The sequence below is a fragment of the Peromyscus leucopus genome, chromosome 19 (assembly GCF_004664715.2).
Source record: "Peromyscus leucopus breed LL Stock chromosome 19, UCI_PerLeu_2.1, whole genome shotgun sequence".
Taxonomy (NCBI): domain Eukaryota; kingdom Metazoa; phylum Chordata; class Mammalia; order Rodentia; family Cricetidae; genus Peromyscus; species Peromyscus leucopus.
This window is the reverse complement of record NC_051079.1, coordinates 22,721,956-22,742,216: the sequence shown is the minus strand read 5'-3', so window position 1 is coordinate 22,742,216 and position 20,261 is coordinate 22,721,956. Positions and strand designations below refer to the sequence as shown.

Here is a 20,261-nt window from a genome sequence, read left to right as displayed (position 1 = left end):
GAAAAGTATTTTACATGATGGACAACCAATCATCTCTTCTGATGATAATCATTTATTGACTTTTGCTGGCTGTCTTCAAAGTGACCTGAAGCTGCCTGACACTTTCTAAAATTAGCTTATCATTCAAGTTAGCAGCCGTGAAACAGCTGTTATGGAGCCCCTAGCACATGGGCCAGCCCACTGTCAGGGCAGCCGAGCTTCAGTAAACCTGAGAATTCTCTGAATGTCAGATATGCCCTTTAAAAAAATCAATTTGGCTAGGATATAAAAACTACACAAAAGTTCAAACTGGATGATATTTATTTACTATCTCCTAGATCACAGAATGCTAATTTTTTTTTCAGTTGGATGATAGAATCATTAAAACATCTAGAGGTTGAAGATCCACCTAGAAATTGTGATGGACTCAAACAAAAGCGCTCAACCAGTTCTGGAAATGGCATGTGGCTTCTTACTGTGGCCACAGGTGCTGGACAGCTCCTTTTTCCCAGAGCCCCTTGGAGAAAGCTACTGGCACAATTTGGGTTCTTGACTGTGCCTTTATTCTATCACCGCTTTAGGCAGGCTCCATCATCCTTTCCTACTTACTGGGTTAAAGCCACAGAGTGGCATTTGGTGATAAGACTTTTCAAGCTACTGTTAACCCTTTTGACGGCAACAGATCTGGAGTAAACTAAGGAGCGTGGAAACAATGTATGCCTGCAATCATTCACTCCCTAAGTCATCAAATATTTACTAAACACTTGGTAGTTAGGGGTCCTGGGAAATCATAAGGAGCAAGCCCCAACCATAGCATAAACTATGGCTAGTCAGGGAGATAAATGTTAAATAAAAGGAAGCCATTAGAAGGGATGCAAGGGATGCTGCTGGCAGTCCTTGGAGGAGGGTGTCTTCCATAGGGGTTAACAGGGTCACTCCTGTCCTGGAGGAAGCAATGTCCACATTGAGAAGTGCCGAACCTAGAGACGTTAACTAGGTGAATGGGGAGAGGATGGTTGATGAGAGACGGCAAAGAGCTTCTCGGGAAGAAGCGACTATGCAATGGTCCAGGGCAGGAAGGGCAAGGCCTGGCTCAGGACCGCAGTGGGGCTGAGGTGGGGCTACGCTCACCAGTGAGGCACTCAGAACCAGAGATTTTCTTTCTGATGACGTCTCTCCTCTACCTTTGCTTTGGCAAATGAAAACACACGGGGGTGAGGAGCACGGTCTGTACATCTTAAAGCTTAATCTGACTTTCCAGAGTCCCCTATTCCAGAGCTCAGGGAAAACACTGCTGCTGTTTTCACTGGAAAGTCTTGCCTTGAATTTAAATGAGTCTCTGGGAGCCACAAAGATCCAGTATATGTTTTTTTTTTTCTTTTCACGTATGTGTGGGGCAGGTGCACGTGTATCTGTGTGAACACGTGGAACTCAGAGGACAATCTTGGGTGTCATTCCTCAAAAGCTGTCCACCATGTTCTTTTGCGGCAAAGGTGTCTCACCAGCCTATGGTTTGCAAAGTTTGCTGCTCTGACTTCTACTTACTGGGTTCACAAGCACACACCGCCACATCTAGCTTTTTCACACGGATTCTGGGGAACAAACTCAACACACACCACCACACATAGTCTTTCACACGTATTCTAGGGACCAAACTCCGATTCTCCTGTCTGAACGGCAATAATTCCAGTCTTTCTCGTGGTCTTGCACCGTCTTTAAGGCAGGCTAGGGAACCTCTACACTTTACTTCTCGGGGATGGAACTTGTGAAAAGAGGGGGGAGGGAGAAGGGAATACATATCCAGAAATCTCAACCTTCCTTCTTCCTCACTCTCTCTCTGGAAACCAGAGAAGGATGTGCTCAGGGCAGCTGCCTAGTGCCTACAGCTGGAAAGACTCCAAATTAGGAACATTTATTTATTATTATTTATTTATTTATTTATTTATTATTTATTCATTCATTCATTTATTCTAAGCATCCATGCCTTATGTTGTCCTTTGTTGAGCTGGCTCCTATCTTTGGCAAGAAAAGCACGCCACCTGTGTGAAACGGTGCAATGTTTAAACTAGAACAGTGTGCTCAAGGCTGTCTTGAGGGAGGTGCAGCTCAGACTGGAATATTAGGCGAAGGTCACAGAGGTACCTCTGGTGAGCAGGGATAGCGCCAGCCAACAGTTCCACACGTGCCACACTGTGACGGGGGCGTGCAGGGCTGAGAAGGTATCTCAGGCCTTTGTCCCTCTGTTTCTATCTCTGGCGTACAAAGAGCAAGCCAGACGGGCGTTTTCAACACAAGTGATACAGCATGGGTTCCAAACCACTCTCCCTGTCTCCCAACACCCTCTGTTCACTGACACTGGACATGGGAACGTGGCTCCCACCCACCTCATGTTTTCAGGTAAGCTGTTCACAAAGTCTTCCTTGACACGTGAATCACGTGGTTTTAAATTTGTATAAATTCTATAGCTGGCTGAAGAAAGAGAGTTTTGTCGCCTTATTTTTTTTTTTTTAATAACATGATAAGGAGAAAATCAAAATTTGAGAACACCTAGTGCTTTCAACAGCGGCGACAACAAACAACCACCCTCACACAATGCAGTGACTCGTGAGAGTCACTTTTCTAAGATTCTGTTGAGCCCTTCAATCCACAGGAAATCACAAATGTCTACAACTCTGAATCATACCGAGTCTCCTACTCTCTTCAAAGCTAGCTAAGGTGCGTGAATGAGTGTTCACGCTTGAAGAGCTGCTTTTCAATTTTCATGGGACAAGATAAACAACAAACCCAACACATGCCAATAAGAGTTTAATATAATAATCTTTTTTTTGTATATAGGAACATAAACAAAATAATAGGCTTAGAACTCAAACTTTCAAATATATTAAATATGGTCCATGCTACGTTTATCTCTAAGGGACACATAAACTTTCTCACTAGTGATTTTCAATAATTCTTTTGAAACTTTTTATTTTATGCATATGCTTTCTGTATTAACATCCCAAAACGGAACACTTTTGTGGGTGTTCGGGGCCCAGATAGTGCAATTTAAGCAAGTCCCACCCACTTGCCTTCAATCACCTCCTCCTTTGACCTCTTTTCCTCCCATCATTCCCACCCTCATGTGGGTAATAATAGAGCTGAGTCCCTGAAGAACTGTGAGTTCTCTGCACAGTTCGTTCTGTTCGTCAAGTCCTATCTTTAAGTTACACAGGAGGGGAAATAAAAAATGACTACTGTAGAGGTCAGCAGTGAAAAGACTGTCTCTAAACTCACAGAGCATGAGGTGTATGGGGAGGATGCTGGTGGCATTCTCCTTGATACAATGCTATCAGCCATCCAGAGCCCAAACATACCTGGTAACATTTGTCTAAGTATGTAATTACTAGGCCCTCAACTTAGTGTATATATATAACATGTAAATGGCTTCTGGGATGTAGTATCTGATATATTTCTTGGGTGACACCTAAATTAGCATGCTTCATTTTTCCTTCTCCTTGCTGATAGCCTTGGATCCCAAGAGACACTTTCAAAAGCCAGAGAGGCAGCCTCTTTGGTTGCTGACAGGCATAATTGTTAGAATATTATTTTGTAAACTGAGGCAAACATTTGTGCCTTGTGAGACCTATTTCCAGCCCCTAATCCTCTCTTCCGGAGACTTTTCTTCTGTTTGTAGTTCTGTACGTGGAAATATTGACATTCATTCTGTCCAGTCTCCTAAAGGTGGCATGGGCACAGGAACAGTCCACGCTGTCTCCTTTTATGTCCTGCAGATGCCTGACAGTAGAGGGCCAACGGTCCTTGCATGCACAGATAAGCACCAGAGAAGTCAGGGAATGTTAAACACACAGCTCATCTCTCCAAAGGGAGAAGATATTTGGCTGTTCTCCTGGAATGCTGGGGTAAAATGTAGTTTACAACCTGGTAATCCATTGCTACCAGTTGAGCCAGGCTCCACCCATATCCTCCAGAATATTATGTGTGTTATCCCAGACGTTTCCCCACTAAAGCCCTGAGCATTGCGTCCAGATCATAAAACCCATCCTTGTGGGCAGTGCCACTTGTAGTTTACAACAGCACTATGCTCACCACCGTCACTCTTTCTAGACTTTTATGTTGAGTGTTCTTTCTAACTCAACAGAAGCCATCTTTACGGAGGAAGCCATATGTACTTTGTAAAGCACCTCAGTGTAAACATGTCTTAAGCTTTGTTGTACTCATGGGATGGAGTTAACTGTCATCAAAAACTTTTTTTTTTCCCCCAAAATTGTGCTGTGCTAATGTAAGCAAATTGGTGTCAGACTTTTGAAGTTCTGGCCCAGCCTTGGTACCTAAGTTAGGCTGAACCGAGTTTCGTTCTTGTCTCTTCATGGACCACTTCCCCGCCATACAGAAAACCTGCAGCCCCACTGGTCATAAGTCTCATAACTTGAAATGCTATCTATAGCCTAATAACACATATGTTCCCATCAACAGCCATGTCTTGTCCCGGAACGTCACACACACATCCTCTCCACTTAGATACCAAACAGCCATCACCAGATTATCAAGCCTGCTGCTCCAAATGGCAATCTCATTTTAGTAAAATTGTTAATGGCATTCTTCTAGTTGTTAGGGCTTCCCCTCCACCACACACCAACCAACCTCCTTGCTGACTTGAAAGACATCTTTGCTTGTGTGTAGCTCTGGCTGCACTTCTCTCCACAGGGATGTTCTTTCCCCTATTGTTTTTTTTTTTTTTTTTTTTTTTTTTTTTTGTTTTTCAAGACAGGGTTTCTCTGTGTAGCTTTGCGCCTTTACTCACTTGTAGCCCAAACTCACAGAGATTGCCTCTGCCTCCCGAGTCTATGCGGGCCTATTGTTAATCTGTCTTCCACCTTTCAAGTGTCTACTCATATATCCAATTCTTACACAAAGCCTTCCCTGATTATTCATTTAAAATTTACAACCCAGGCCCTTTTTGTAACTTACACTATGCCATAGGAATGGTCACTATTTTCTTTGTAATTTACACATTCATTGTACTGGTTATCGTCTCCTGCTAAAATAGACTGTTCTAAAGGAAGACTCCATATTGTTTTGTTGTTTACTGCAATGTGTCTAGTACTCAGCACCTGGTGCATCATATAAGTTCAATAAATATTTAGAAAAGGAGCACTGAATGTCTAATACATCTTACACTCCTCAGAGTTTACCTTATAATTAGTACAGTATCAATCCAATACTCAAAGAAACTTGTTTTTTTTTCTCCAAATTTCAAGCTTCTGACCCTGTCTTCTCTAAGATCAGAAGTAACGTGAGTTTGACAATACCTTCCTTCCACTCTTACGTGTGCCCGGCCTTGCATGTGTCCCCAAGACCATTTTCCATTATCAGTTTATCCGGTCCAGCTGGCCTGGGACAGATCCCGCCTCTGGGAGAAGGGCTGCTGTCAGAGAGGGAGGTGGACTTGAGCACCCTTTCCAACCCACCTATAGCATCCTCGGCCTTCCTTCCTCCTTCCCATTGCTCACAGGAGCTCTAGCATGGCACACCAGCCAGGGCAATAGGAAGTAACAGAAGCACAAGTGAGACTTGGCTATGCATTTAGCTCATCTTGATTTTTTAAAAATTTCATTGTGAAGTAGAAGTTATCTCTGTGTGGTTTTTGATTAGTACTTGGTTGTGACTATTTCTTCCTTGATGACACTGCCAGTGCCATTTGACATAAGAAAATATAAAGGAAGTTTCTATTTTAGGTCATCGAACTTATTTTCTTACATACAGAGCCCCCAGATCCTCCATATTAGTGAGTATTTATGTTAAAGAAAATGTTGACAATTGGTTACCTTTCTCTTGTTGGTAGCGCACCAGGCCTCTCTTCTGATGCACTGTAGGCTATTTACAACTTGTACTGAATTTGGGCAGAGTGAACTTTCTAGGTTATTTTTTTTAAAGGAGCAATACAAAATTGTCAAAGAATTTTAAAAAGTAGCAATAAGGCAAATTCCATGGAGTTATCATAGTATCTATGGAACTAAAGGCAGAGAGAGTGCGTGTTGTTACCGTATTTAATGACATAACTTCTTTATTCAGTTCTGAGAATCAAATCCAAGGCTTTACCTCTGCTAGGCAAGTGCTGTATTGCCAATCTACGTCCTCAGCCCCAAGTGATAACATCTACAGGCCACACAGAAGTGTCGGGTTCTATGTTCAAAATTGGTTCAAACTGTTCAAAATCGGGTGAGATATGTTTCTTCTTTAGAAGCTATGTAAAATATATTTCTTCTTTAGAAGCTATTAGTTTCTAGATCCTTAAAGATGTGTGTGTGTGTGTGTGTGTGTGTGTACACGCATGTGTGTATGTGTGTGTACATGGCATGTGCACAAATGTGTACACAGGAAAGTAGATAACTGATTTTTAACTTGTTAAAAATTATAATTTAACCAATTTTTTCTTCATACTGTAAAAATACCAGAAACCTATCTCCTAAGAACTATTCAAACAAGCATGAATTCCTTGGTACAGTCTTTCAGGGTCCAGCGTCCTCTCTGTGAGAAGAGATATAACAAGGTACCCCAGAACACCCGGGTGCTGATGGGGCAGATGCTCAGTCTGCCTCTGGAGCCTCAGCCTGCTCTGTTGTCTACTCACACCTGTGTTATATGCAGTCATCTCCTGCTTTGTTGGGAAAGCTTTCTAGACAGCTCATGTTTACGAAGTCAAAGGATGGCAGGACAACCACTCTCTGGAGATCTGACTGGGTCTGTGGCAGGTTTGAGGTGACTTCTCTACCATCTATGTTTGAAGTTTACCTTTTAAAAGTCTTTTCTGCATTCCTGAACCTGATTATTTGTACTCAGAAAGTTTGAAATGCTTCATAATTACCACAAAGCACAAAGTCCAAACTCACTGCTTGTTAAATCATAAGAGAAAGAAGTTCAAACTAAAAAACTCCATAAGAAATGATGCTCTTTCAAGAATCTCAAGTCAAATCCCTCAACTATTAGAACTTACTTAGGTTAGATAGAAAAACCAGAGGATGTGATGAAAGAAGTTAACATTCTTGTGTTAACAAGTAAAATTATGACAAATAGTTAAAAATTATAACAGTTAATTCCTTTTTGCAGTGCTGGGGGCTGAAACCATGGTCTTGCACATGCTAGACATGCATTAACCTAGACAGGAAACATGCATGTGAGTCATGCACATGCTAGACATGCATTAGCCTAGACAGGAAACATACATGTGAGTCAAAAGCATCAGGTTAATGCTAATGCTTCCTCATTTTTGGATTTTTTTCAGAGTAAGAAGGAGAAGGTAAGGAACTCCAATTTACACGGCATTCCACACATTAACCATGCCCCTCACATGCCAACAGCTGAAGATGACTTGCATTTAGCCACCTATATTTAAGTACTAATCTTTGTATGATACCACATTCATTTGTAATAACTGACAAAAATGCCAGAATTAGTCCGTCATGATGCCTTGTGCATGTCTAACATGGAGTCAGTCATAGTCTAGATTATAGGAGAGTTAATATTCCTCTATATACTGAAGCTTCCAGAATATTATTTACAGCAATAGGTGACCATGGAGTTGCCAGTAGCTTTGCGCATAGTGGCAGCTCATTCATTAGTTGCTCATAATTAGCTTTCATTTGGTTTAAATAGAAACACAAAACATACTTGCCATTATCAAAGCCTGCAAATGGGAAAACACTGTTATGCTCATGGGATTAGCATGTGGGACATTTTTATGTATTAATATTTCATCTCAATTATGCCAATAGGGCTGTCTCAAAAAATAATGAGGCCTTGGCAAATGTTGAAAGAAAATAAATTTTTAACAGCTTCTGCGCTCTGAAAATAGAATTTGAATAAGCGCATAAGTACAAATATAAAATATGAACATACATAGTTTAATTAACCAAGCTAATGAACAAATGAGGTGATTGTCATCAGACAGAAATAACCTTTTCCCTAGCCCATTGCCCTATCGGTCTCTGTTATACTTTGAATCATATTTTTGTGATTAGTATGGCAGTTAATATCACATGATTACATTTTAGCATGATTATCAAGAGCTAAGACCCCATATAATGTATATTGAAACCTATGCTTTTTCCTCAGTGAAAAGATACTGAGAATCCCTTTAGGACTGAATACTTTCTGGGCAACTTTAGAACACCAGACATTGGTTTCCATTGTCTGGGCCAGAAATATATAATATCAATATTACATATTACCTGGAACTTGGTTTTGAACATGTACATTTCTTAGGAAATAATGAGTATTTGCTTAAGTGTGAGGTATCTATGGTTTTTCTTTTGCAATAAACAATCCTCTTATTAACAGCACTGGGCAAAGGTTCTAAGAATAAGACTGAGTGGGTAGCTTTTCCTGTTTTATTTCCCAAGATATGACAGATGGTGTAACATAAACACTTGCTCTCTCAAAGGATGCAATTTGGAAAGCCTTCCGTTAAACTGGGAACCATGCACCGGAGAATAACCGACCTTGGATGTATCACCCTCACAGCAGGCGACCAGAACAGCCCAGCCTGCCTCTCTCTCCCGGTTGCATGGTTGCTAGGTACCCCCCTCGGCTAACATAAAGTGTCTGTATTATAAATATTAGATCATTTTTGTACAATTTTATATTTTTTACATCATTAGTGGGTCCCACTGGGGGTATGCATGATTTCTTATTCAAGCTAACAAATACAGAGAGAGCCTCTACTACCTGGCCCTTCAGCCCCAGGAAGCAATAATCTCCTTTAGTCAACCCCGAGGAAGTTGGTGGGTAATTAGGGATTTTCATAGCTTTTAGACCACACACTTGCATGCATACACATGCTCATGTGCACACACACACGTGCATACATGTGCTCTCTCTCTCTCTCTCTCTCTCTCTCTCTCTCTCTCTCTCTCTCTCTCTCTCTCTCTCACCTACATTCAGACACACACACATACACCACTAAAAGAACCAACCCTAACCTCTTCATACTGCCCTGTCTTGTTTTTCCCTTGGGAATCCTGACAAAAGCCAAAAACCAGAACCTGAGCTTACTGTCGTCTTTTGCATCCTGAGCATCTGCTTTCCTTCCTACGTCACCCTGCATGGTGCATGAGTTCATGCTCTCTAGAGCCCATGAGCATAATCAGCTCTCTCCTTGTTGTCTGGTAGCACCACTGAGTTATTGTGTCATAAAACGCTATCTCCATGTAAAGTCATGCTCTCTATTGCAGAATAAGGATTCTTTCTAGCCTTCACTTAGGCTTCATCCTTAATGCATTCTATATGTGGGCAATTTCCCCCTCCATCTACTTCTTGGAAGAACACAGCCAAAACTAATGACTGCTTATCTGTGGTCAGTGATGATGGTTGGAATTGAGGGAAACCCTGAAAATATGTTTTAGATGATTTCTGATTGGTCTCATTAAAAAAAAACAAAAACAAAAACAGACAATTGTAATTACTGATTTTTGTAATTGAATCATTTTCTCAGTTCAAAGTCCTGCAGGTGGATTTCGGTCTGTTTTCTGCTTCCTGTGCCCTGGTGTCATTATGTTCTCTATTCCTTCTTAGTTTCCCGGGCTACTGTACAAAGTTAGATATTGCCATCTCCACTCTAAAGCAATATTATAGTGTTCTTTCTTTGGGTCAAGAAGTTGTCTAAGTAAATATACATATGTACAGAATTTGAATCCTGTTTTTGAATATAAATATATTGACCTTATTCGTGTTGAAAAATATTTAAAACCTGCTCAGCCTACATGATAGTGATTCCATACACGTTTTTTTCAGCACTTCAGAGTCCACAAAGCACCATTTTCCCCGAGCTCCCAAAATAGTCTCCCAAGGTAAGCAGCCTCCTTGCTACATTCATTGCTTTCCATTATAGCAAATGACTCCTTTCCTGGTGAGTTGCTGTTGTAGCCGAATGGGAGGCTTAATCACTCTTGACCACTCAGCTCCCTCTTTCCCTTACACATACTCTAGGGCAATGTGCATGTCTGTAATAATGATAATAATAAACAATAATAACAATAGCAAATAGGTCACCATTCTAAGATGACAGTATCTATTAATGAGCCTGTAGATGTCAAGGACAATGCACTAAATTGTATTTTTGCAATGATATCTAAACTGATTTAAGAGTAGGTCAACTATTTTATCCAAGGAGAAGCTATTTATAGCTTTGGCATTAAAAGGCAGGAAATAGTATTTACAATAGCTTTCTGACTTGGCTGTTTTCTAAATCTTTTCCCTTCATATTCATGTGTTATGTGTCAGATATTTATAAAATACAGCCTTGACTCCAAAGTACTATACTGTTTCAAAGCCTTTGCTGATTCACCATTCCTGACCAATACTTCTGAATTCTTTAGCCTAACATACAGATCCTTTTAAAGCACTTTTTATTTTTAATTACATTTATGTGTGTACATAGCAGAGGGGTTTATTCATGTGAGGGCTTGCAGATTCATTTCTAATACATGCATCCTACTTTTCCAAATACATCTGTACCTATATTTATGAGAGAATTATTAGAAGCTATTATCAAGAATAGTCACAGACTGTTCAGGTTGTACATAAGCAGGACACAACAGCTGGTGGTCTCTCAAGGGTACCAACACCCCCACTTTTAAAATGGTTAACTGGAAAACCTGTGTGGGTAGAACACTGTGTGGCCTTTGACATCAGAAAAATTACAGGCACTAGAACAGCTGGTACAGAAGCAGCTAATGCTCAACATATTGAAGAATCGATCAGTCCTTGGAATTCTCCTATATTTGTCATTAAAAAGAAATCTGGAAGCCAGGCAGTGTTGGCACTTGCCTTTCATCCCAGCACTCAGGAGGCAGAGCCAGGCAGATCTCTGTGAGTTTGAGGCCAGCCTGGTCTACAGAGCGAGGTCCAGGACAGGTACCAAAACTACACAGAGAAACCTTGTCTCAAAAATAAAAATAAAAAAGAAATTTGGAAAATGGAGAATGGTAACAGATCTAAGAGTTATTAATAAGGTGATTCAGCCAATGGGCTCTCTACAGCCTGGAATTCCCTTGCCTTCTTTATTACCTAAAGAATGGTCTATTACAGCGACTGATTTAAAAGACTACTTTTTTAAAAAAACAAAAAAACAAAAAAACAAAAAAACTATACCTTTACAAAAACAGGAGAGAGAAAACTTTGCCTTCACAGTGCCTACTTATAACAATTATCATCCTGTTAAAAGTTCAGTGGAATGTTCTTCCACAAGGGCTGTTAAATATTTGTACAACAGCCATTAGAAATAATTCATAAACAATTCCCTCAACCTATAATTTGCCATGGATGATATCTCACTAACTTATTCAGATGCAGATACTTTAGAAAAAAATGTTTGAAGAAGTAAAGAAAATTTTGCCTTGTTGGGGATTACAAATTTCTCCTAAAAAAATAGAAAGAGGAGATTCTATTAACTACCTAGGATATAAGATAGGTTTACAAAAAGTTCAACCACAGAAAGTACAAATCAGTAGATTAATTTTTGAACTCTTAATGATTTTCAAAAATTGCTGGGAGTTATTAACTAGATACAGCCAAAATTGGATTGACAGCTCAAGAGCTAAGTAGTTTATTTTGAACCTTACAAGGTGATAAGGACTTAAATAGTCCAAGAAAATTATATCTGAGGCTGAGAGAGAATTGACTTTGATATAAGAGAAATTACAGGATGCACATGTGGATAGCTTAGATCCAGAGCTTGATTGTATCCTGGTCATACTTCCTTCTACGCATTCTCCTACTGGAATTCTTATGCAGAGAAAATATAGTATCTTAGAATGGATTTTTTTTTTTTTGCCACACAGAGTAAAAAAATTAAAGACCTATGTAGAAAAGTTTTCTGAATTGATTCTGAAAGGAAAAATGAGATGTTGTCAATTAACAGGAATTGACCCAGCAGAAATTGTGGTACCTTTTACTAATGCTGACATGGCCTCATTATGGGCAGAAAATGAACATTGGCAAAAAGCTTACAATATTTTTTGGAGAGATTAGCAACAAATATCCCCAAAGCAAGAGACTTCAGTTATAAATAAAACTAATTGGACCCTTCCTCACATTGTATGGGGAACACCACTTTCTGGCACCCCTACATTCTATACTGATGCAAACAAATCAAGAAAGGCAGGTTATAAATCAGTACATTTAAGTAAAGTGGCTCAAAGCCCTTATGAGTCAGTTAAAAAAATCAGAATTATATGCTATTTTCATGGTATTATTAGATTTTTTTCAGAACCTTTGCATATAGTTACTGACTCACAATATGCAGAAAGAGTTGTTTTTCATATAGAAACTGCTGAACTTCTACCAGATGATTCAGAATTAACTTTGTTATTTATTCAATTACAAGAAATAATCAGAAATAGAAGTCATCCCTTATATAAAACACATATCAGACCCCATTCAGGCCTGCCAGGCACTCTAGCACAAGGTAATGATGAATTAATCAGCTATTGGTAGGAAATATGCTAAAATCTTCAGAATTTCATAAAAAAAAAACACCATGTTAATAGAAAAGGTTTGAAGAAATATTTTTTTCTATCACTTGGCAGCAAGTCAAGGAAATGTCTTACTTGTTCTTTGTATAATCACACTCTATTACCTACGGAAAGTAACACAAAAGGTACTCAAAGAAATGAAGTTTGGCAGATGGATGTGTTTCATTTTGCTGAGTTTGTAAAATTAAAATATGTGGTCCATATCATAGATATTTATTAAGGATTTCAATGGGAAACTGCTTTGAGTTCTAAAGAGGCTGATTCTTTAATTACACATTTATTAGAAGTTATGCTTATCATGGGAATATCTGTACAAATTAAGACTGACAATGCTCCAGCATATGTCTCTAGTAAAATGAAATAGTTTTTTGCATATTACAATATAAAGCATATTACAGTTATATCACACAATCCTACAGGATAAGCAGTTATAGAAAGATCTAATCACACTTTAAAAGATATGATTAATAAAAAGAAAGGGGTAATAAAGACCCCTAGAGATAGATTACACAATGCTTTATTAACTTAATTTTTAAAAAAAAATTCTAATGGAGGGATATTGGATAATAGAAAAAAAAACCCACTGAATTAAATCAGCCTATATACTCTAAAGATGTGTTGATCTCAGAATGAAAATCAGGCTATTTGTTACACTGGGAAAGAGCTTTAGCTTTTGTTTCCACAGAAGAAAAGTTATGGATACCATCAAGATTAATAAAGATTAGATTTGGATGGGCGAGATCTCTTGATTAAGAGAGGTGATAGTTCATCAAACCACATGGACATTCCATTTAAATTAACTTATAAGATTAACAAATGGTGAGTTCGAGGCCAGCCTGGGCTACCAAGTGAGTTCCAGGAAAGGCACAAAGCTACACAGAGAAACCCTGTCTCAAAAAACCAAAAAAAAAAAAAAAAAAAAAAAAGATTAACAAATGTCTTTCATTTGATCAGACAACCTTCCAAAAAGGGAAACTCTCCAAAGTTAGGGTTGGGGCAGGGTTTTGTTTTTGTCTTTTCAAGAGAATAAAAGCATCCAACTAAAAATCTGAAGACCACTAGACAAATGAGACATCTGAAGAAAAAGGACAAATCATCCAGAGAAAACGTCCCAAGAAAAAGAGTAAATTGGCTTAATGGTATAACACATTTCTAACATGAAAAAATTCCACAAATCTCCTCAAATGTTTGTTTCTGTAGTTCTCTACAAACAGATAGTCTTTTTATAGTCCCAATTCAATTAAAATTTAAAGCTGGCTTTGGAGTTGGAGCATGGCTCTCTCCTAAACCCAATCATTCTTGTTGAAAGAAAATCCAGAGTTTCTGTCTCAAGTCAGAAGAGTCACCTGGTATGAGACAGAAGGAAACCAAAATTAAGGGACCATTCTGTTGTCACTAATATAATTCCTTGAATTTATTTTGACTCTTTTAAAACTTTTCTTAAGGTATAAATATTATCTCAGATTTCTATATATGTGTGTATATATATAATAAGGTATATATATATAAACTTTCTGCTATGATATTAGTGGTCATATAGAATATTAACTAATTCTAGATTTAGGCTTCATCTAGATTCTTGTATGTGATTTCAGGCTTGAGTCTGAAGTAGGTGATCAGGAATTAAGCTTGTGTATCCTGGGTGTATTTAATAGATTGTGGACCTGTAACACCTCCAAGATCTGCTGCATTTGACATTTAAAATGTTTAAGTTTTCTACAGTTACTGAAATCATTCCTAATAGTGACGTATGAAATCTCCAAAAGGATGATGGGGCCCCACAATGATGATTCCACCTGAATTGTGGTAATGCCACTAAGCTGACAAACACCACTCAAAGATCAGCTTTGGATGACACACTGCTTAGGACAATTTCAAGGTGGTTAGCTAAGGTGGTCCAGCTTCATACACTACTCCAGCCAGGACTTCAGACAAGCCCAACATCCCCACCAAGCCTGAACAACAGCTAGCTCTCCCAGGACTTGATCTTTATCTCAGTTTTCTTCTGGGTCCCCTAAAGATGCTGTCACCCCCAGACAACAGGAAGTAATTTTAAGATAGCAATGTCCACATTCCTAAGAGGTGGGGTGGATGGTTTTTGGTCATTTGGTGGATGTTTGTCATGATTTAGGAGGGTTGGTTACAAGTTGTTATTGGTCATGGTCAGGGAGGAAACAGAGATCAGATTCAGGAATCTCATTCTAAAAAGGAAAAGGGGGGATATAAGACTATTAGGATAAAAGGTATATTACTGACTAAAAAGGCTACTAGTCTCAAATGTTTTACATTGGTATAGATTTGTTATATTGACAAAAATTTAAGGTTATTTTTGTTATACTATATATATATATGTTTCTACTTTGTTTAAGATATTTTTGAATATTGATAAAAATTTAAGGTTATTTTTGTTATATTGTATATATGGTTCTATTCTTGCTTAAGATATTTTGTATATTGTTACAAATTAAGGTTATTTTTGTTATACTGTTTTTTATGTCTTTATTTCTTGTTTAAGGTATTGTACCAATGCAGTTCATTTAAAAATGCAAAGTGGGGCTGGGGAAATGGCTCAGAGGTTAAGAGCACTGTCTGCTCTTCCAGAGGTCCTAAGTTCAATTCCCAGCAACCACATGGTAGCTCACAACCATCTATAATGAGATCTGATGCCCTTTTCTGGTATACGGCAAACTTGCAGAAAGAACACTGTTTACATAATAAAATAAAATAAAATAAATCATACAAAAAAAGCACTGGCTGCTCTTCCAGAGGACCCGGGTTCAAGTCCCAGCACCCACATGGCAGCTCACAACTGTCTGTAACTCCAGTTTCAGGAGACCCAAAACTTCCCATGGCAAAACACTAATACACATAGATTTAAAAACAAACAAACAAAACAGTAAAAATACAAAGTTTTAGTCCCTGAAAACTATTTAGGATAAAAAGACAGGTGGTAGTTAGTCATTTATAACAATCAAACTTATAGTCATGTTAGGTACATTTTCAAAGTCAAACAGAGATATATTTTAAATAGATAGATGGTCTTCAAGCAATCCAAAGACCTTCTGAATGTGGCATTTAAAATGTTTTAATAACATAAGGATTTTCATGACAGTTAAAAACATCTGCTCCTGACAGCACCAACTTACTTAAAGTAAGAATGGTGGGCATTAAAGAACCTCCATATGAGGTTTGCCTTCAATGTGGCAAAGAAATTGCCCTTGCTCAACTGCTGACAGTATGCTGTCCAAATTGGACAAGCAGGATACAAAAGAAGACAACAGCCAGACATTGCCAAGACAAAGTAGGACAGTCCTTCAAAATTTCCTGCTTCACAAAAAATTCTGTCATATATTCCAGGCCTGTAGCCAAAGATGGATGCCCCAATGTTGCATAAGAACCTTGGGGTGACTGTCCAGAGAGCCAGATGTCTCTGTCATTTCTATGTTTTGGAAGTTGTTTTCTCTGCACTTTCTGTTTATTCAGGTAATAGTATATCCCTCTTGGGTCTCTGACAGTGTTGAAGACTAGATAGTTATAGTTAATTTCCTTAGTTATGATAAAAAGTAAACTAGGTACAAAACTTTGGACTCATCAAGAAAGGTTAGATAATGGAGTGTGTTCTCTGAATTTGCCAAAGACAAATGGACTGGACATTGTGAATGTAATTGTTTTTTTGGTCGTCTCCCCATCCTGCTGTACAGAACATAGAAATGAGGACAGATTTCCAGCAGCCAACTTGGACTGTGGAACAAGGTCTGAGTCCCTGACCCTGAGGTCAGCAGCACTCATACAGCCATTGTTGTGCAAGCCCTCGGGATTGCCTATCTTTAGACTCTGAACATGAGAACACCATCCTCTACCTTGTCTAAGCCATAACTAACTACTTTTTTTTTTTTTTAAAAAGGGCTTTGTGGAGCTTTCTACATGAGCACTGCATCTACATCACTTCCCTCCTACCCCCTTTCTCCCTCCATCCCACTTCCCCTCACAAGTTCATTATCTCTTTAATTTTTATTGAGAACATGTATATAAAAGCTGCCGAGTCCATTTAGCATTGCTTATATATACACTTGGGATGGGACCACACACAGGATGTCATCCTTAGAAGAAAATTATTCTCCCGCTCTCAGCAGCCATTGAACATCTGAAGCCCCTCATATAGGGGTGAGACCATGTAGAATTTCCCTGTCCACAGTGGCATGACAAGTATTGTCCTTATGCCACTCTTTCTCAGACAACCATATTGTTGAGACTTCACAGGTCCATTTCCTGTCAAGCAGGAGGTGTCCTGTGCCTTTGGATGCTAAGCCACAGTTTTGTTAAGTTTTCTGAACTTACTATTAACCAGCATGCTACTCAACTTCAGAAGCCATATGATCCAGAACAAGAATACTTGGCACAATATAAATGTTTAATGGTAAGATAAGCACCTATTTCTGTGCTAGGTATTTATGAAAAATAAAACTGTAAGGAAATATTTTTTAAAATCCACCAGGAAAACCACCTCATTAAAAGCAAAATTATAATATGTGTATATGAACATGGAGACAGAGAAGGGATATCCAGGTGCTATTAATTCTGACCATGTGTATTTTGACTTTCGCTTCCTACAGAAACAAGGTGGTGTATCTGAGGTTTCATACAGTTACACTGTGTGTGGTGGTGCTCACCTGGAATATCTGTGAGGCTGAGACAGGAGATTTAGCATAAGTTTGAGGCTAGCATGGACACACAGTGAGCTGGAGGCCAGCCTACTCTACAGAGCAAGACTTTATCTCAAAACAAAAACTAAAAAGAAAAAAAAAACTGAACATGCAAGCAAGTCATTGTATAATAAAAGAAATAATATATGGACGTATCTGCATTGATTTTTAAAGGGGACATCCACTACACTGGCTTTGAATTCTTACGTCTGAGCCACTAACAATGAAATGTGGGCTTTTGGGGAAAGATACTTGAACTTTTTGGTTCTTAGTAAAATTAGAATGTTAAAAAAATTAATGTGAGGGTTATCCGGAACTAAAATCCTGGGCACTTCAACATACATTTGCTTCAAAGAATACTTTGCTATACTTTTCCAGTCTCATCTCTGTGTATTAAAAAGTATTCGAATAAGTCAATTATGTCATTTTCGGTTTGGTTCTAAGAAAGAAGACTGTCTATAAATACAGATGCCATAGAGGGAAATGTCCAGTGACTCCACACACTTCCTCCTTTGTGTTTCCATGGTGGCTTTTGCACATATCTACAGGATATGGGCACAGCGTTCCTGAGCACTGTGGCTTATGGGTCTATGAGCCTGCTCCTCTAGGGCCTGGTAGGTTCTCCAGTAGAGTGAGTGCAGGATACCCCATTCCTGTGTGAGGCAGTGACCTGTGTATACAGCAGGAAATTAATAAGTGTTTGCTGAAGAGATGTGTGAAAGGAGTACTGTGTGAAGAGATTCTGATGCCGGGAGGAGATGTTGACGCATCTTTCAAGTCATGACTTCAAGTTTTATTTCTTTTTGCCTAGAGTCAACTTTTTAGTTGATTTGTTGAGTATTTGTTGACCACCAACTTTAGGAACACTTGGTAATGTCTGCAAGCTGTTTTATTTCTGGTTTGGTTATTGCTATCTTAATTTAGTTATAAAAAGGACAGGGTGGTTCATGCTAGTATGGATCAAAAGCTTTTTAATCTGAGAACTGAGGACTCTACACAGGGTGTCTTCCACTCATCCTGGGCCATGAGGCAAGAGGAGGGAGGGGTACTAGGAGGGAGGGGCACTAGCACTGTCCACTTCAAGGGTGGCTGGAAGACTTTCCTTGGGAAACCCAGCTAGACAGTCCCATGGATAACCTAATTAATGTATACCATAAAGCTTCAAATAGGGTTTTCTTATAATTGTCTTTTTTCAGTTCCAGTTCCCTACAAGAAATACGGTATCGTGCCAAGGTCAGGGTCAGCATCTCTCTCCAAGCCCTGGCCACTCTCAGGAGGAAGATGTCACTCAGCCCGACTGTTGAGATCCACAGCTGAAATCTGCACAGGCCTCTTCCCTAGCTCTGTTGTGCCCCCTCTATAGACTGTGGAATGCTATGGGGGTGCAGAGACGGACTGTGGTGGAATGTTTTTCTCAGTCTGGGGGAAGACTGGAAACCAATCTATTTTTCCATTTTATACATTTTATGTCATTTTCTCTCGATATGGCTGAATGGCCAGACCCACAGCCAGTCTCTTTTGCCTGTGTGCTCTGGTTACAAAAGCAGCTGCCCGGGTTCTCATTGTCTTGTTTGCCATTTAAATTAATGCAGTCACTTTCCTCCCACCTTCCTAAGGAAGAGCAAAGAAAGTCAGGAAGGGCCAGCGGCTTTAATTGCAACCAAATGCCCTACTGTTTGCTGGCCCTGCTCCCCACTGGCTGTCTTTCCTGCAAGTAAGTCTCCTAGAGTGGCTGTGGCCCAACAGGTACTCTGACACAGGTGTCCTACATCCCACATTACTGAGTCCCACAGGAAAGACAAAAGGTGACCCCAGTACCATTTCTATACACCTTAGTCAGGTCTTGACCAAAGCCAAGCCATTTAATGACCACATTAAAACATAAATACAGAGAGACTTTGGGAGTTAAAGTAAAATCAGGTCATTAGGTAAAAATAGATTTCAATAAAGGTAAAATGTCAGCATTAAAGAGCATACCGCAGTACCCTGGGGTTCCACATACTGTCTTCATGAGCACTTGGTGTTCCACAATTTTAGAAAGTCCAAAATCAGCTAGAAAAACAAGAGAAGAATTGAGTGTGCCAAGACATTTCACAGCTTTTATAAGCACTTCTGCTTTTCAAAAACAAAACTATATATTTGTTTACTTCGGATCTGATGGTGGGTGGATGTGGGTGGAAACAAGTCACTTTTCTGAAACTAAAAAATAATAATTCAATCATTTCTTTAACTTGGAAAAGCATGACTCATAAATACAAATAATTTATAATGCTTGATTTTTCTTTAAATCTCAAAAACATTAACATTTTCTTAAGAATTGTAACTGTGATGTTTCTAATAAGAATTCCCACTAACTCCCAGAGAGCATATAGGCTTAGTGATATAATTCAGAATCTTTAATTCACTGGTGAATAAAATACAGATTTTTTCATAGATGACATGGAAATAAACAGAAACGTCAAAAGCTTATTCTGATTGAAAATAAATAACATCAGTTCCCAATGTCTGTCAGATAATAATTTATGCTCATAGAATGAGTAAAGGCTTTTGGGGGCAGCTGAAATTCTTCCTATTTATTCCTCTGTATATTACCTAAGTAAAATATTATCCAAGTTGCTACAATTGACCTATGGCTGAGTGACTTCTCTTTCAAGCATGTCAGAAAGTTGCTCCAGACCAATCTTCAAGGGAGGCAGGTGCAGAACAGATACCATTTTAGACTTCAAAGATACACCCACATTTCCACGAGGCGCCTGACCGCATGCCTGGGCACAACAGGCAGTCCTTCAGAAAGAAAGGCTGTCCTGCCCAAATTAGTATCTATCCATCCATCCAAAGAGATCTCTTTAAGGATCAAATCTTTGAAAGTGATGTCAAAGGAAATGGAAAGTCCCTGCTGCCCACTGTCTTTCAGGAGTGATTAACGGAGTGAGCTGGCTGCCCAGCAGGGCTTTGGTGCTGCTTCTTTGGCTTCTTGCTCTCATGGTGCATACTCTGCTGCCTGAGCTCCTCCCCAGTAGAAGAACTTAACTTTCAGAGGTGTTAACAC

At 39.2% G+C, this 20,261-nt stretch overlaps 1 protein-coding gene across 2 annotated transcripts in view; it reads right to left on the bottom strand.

Moving 5' to 3' along the window:
* The window catches only part of Camk4 (calcium/calmodulin dependent protein kinase IV), a 220,951-nt gene that overhangs the window by 13,432 nt on the left and 187,258 nt on the right, over positions 1-20,261 (bottom strand). For both annotated transcript variants that reach the window (XM_028867048.2, XM_028867047.2), the window contains one exon: positions 19,190-19,264. In XM_028867048.2, the coding sequence (XP_028722881.1) occupies positions 19,190-19,264 (75 nt within the window). The remainder of the gene's footprint in view (positions 1-19,189; positions 19,265-20,261) is intronic.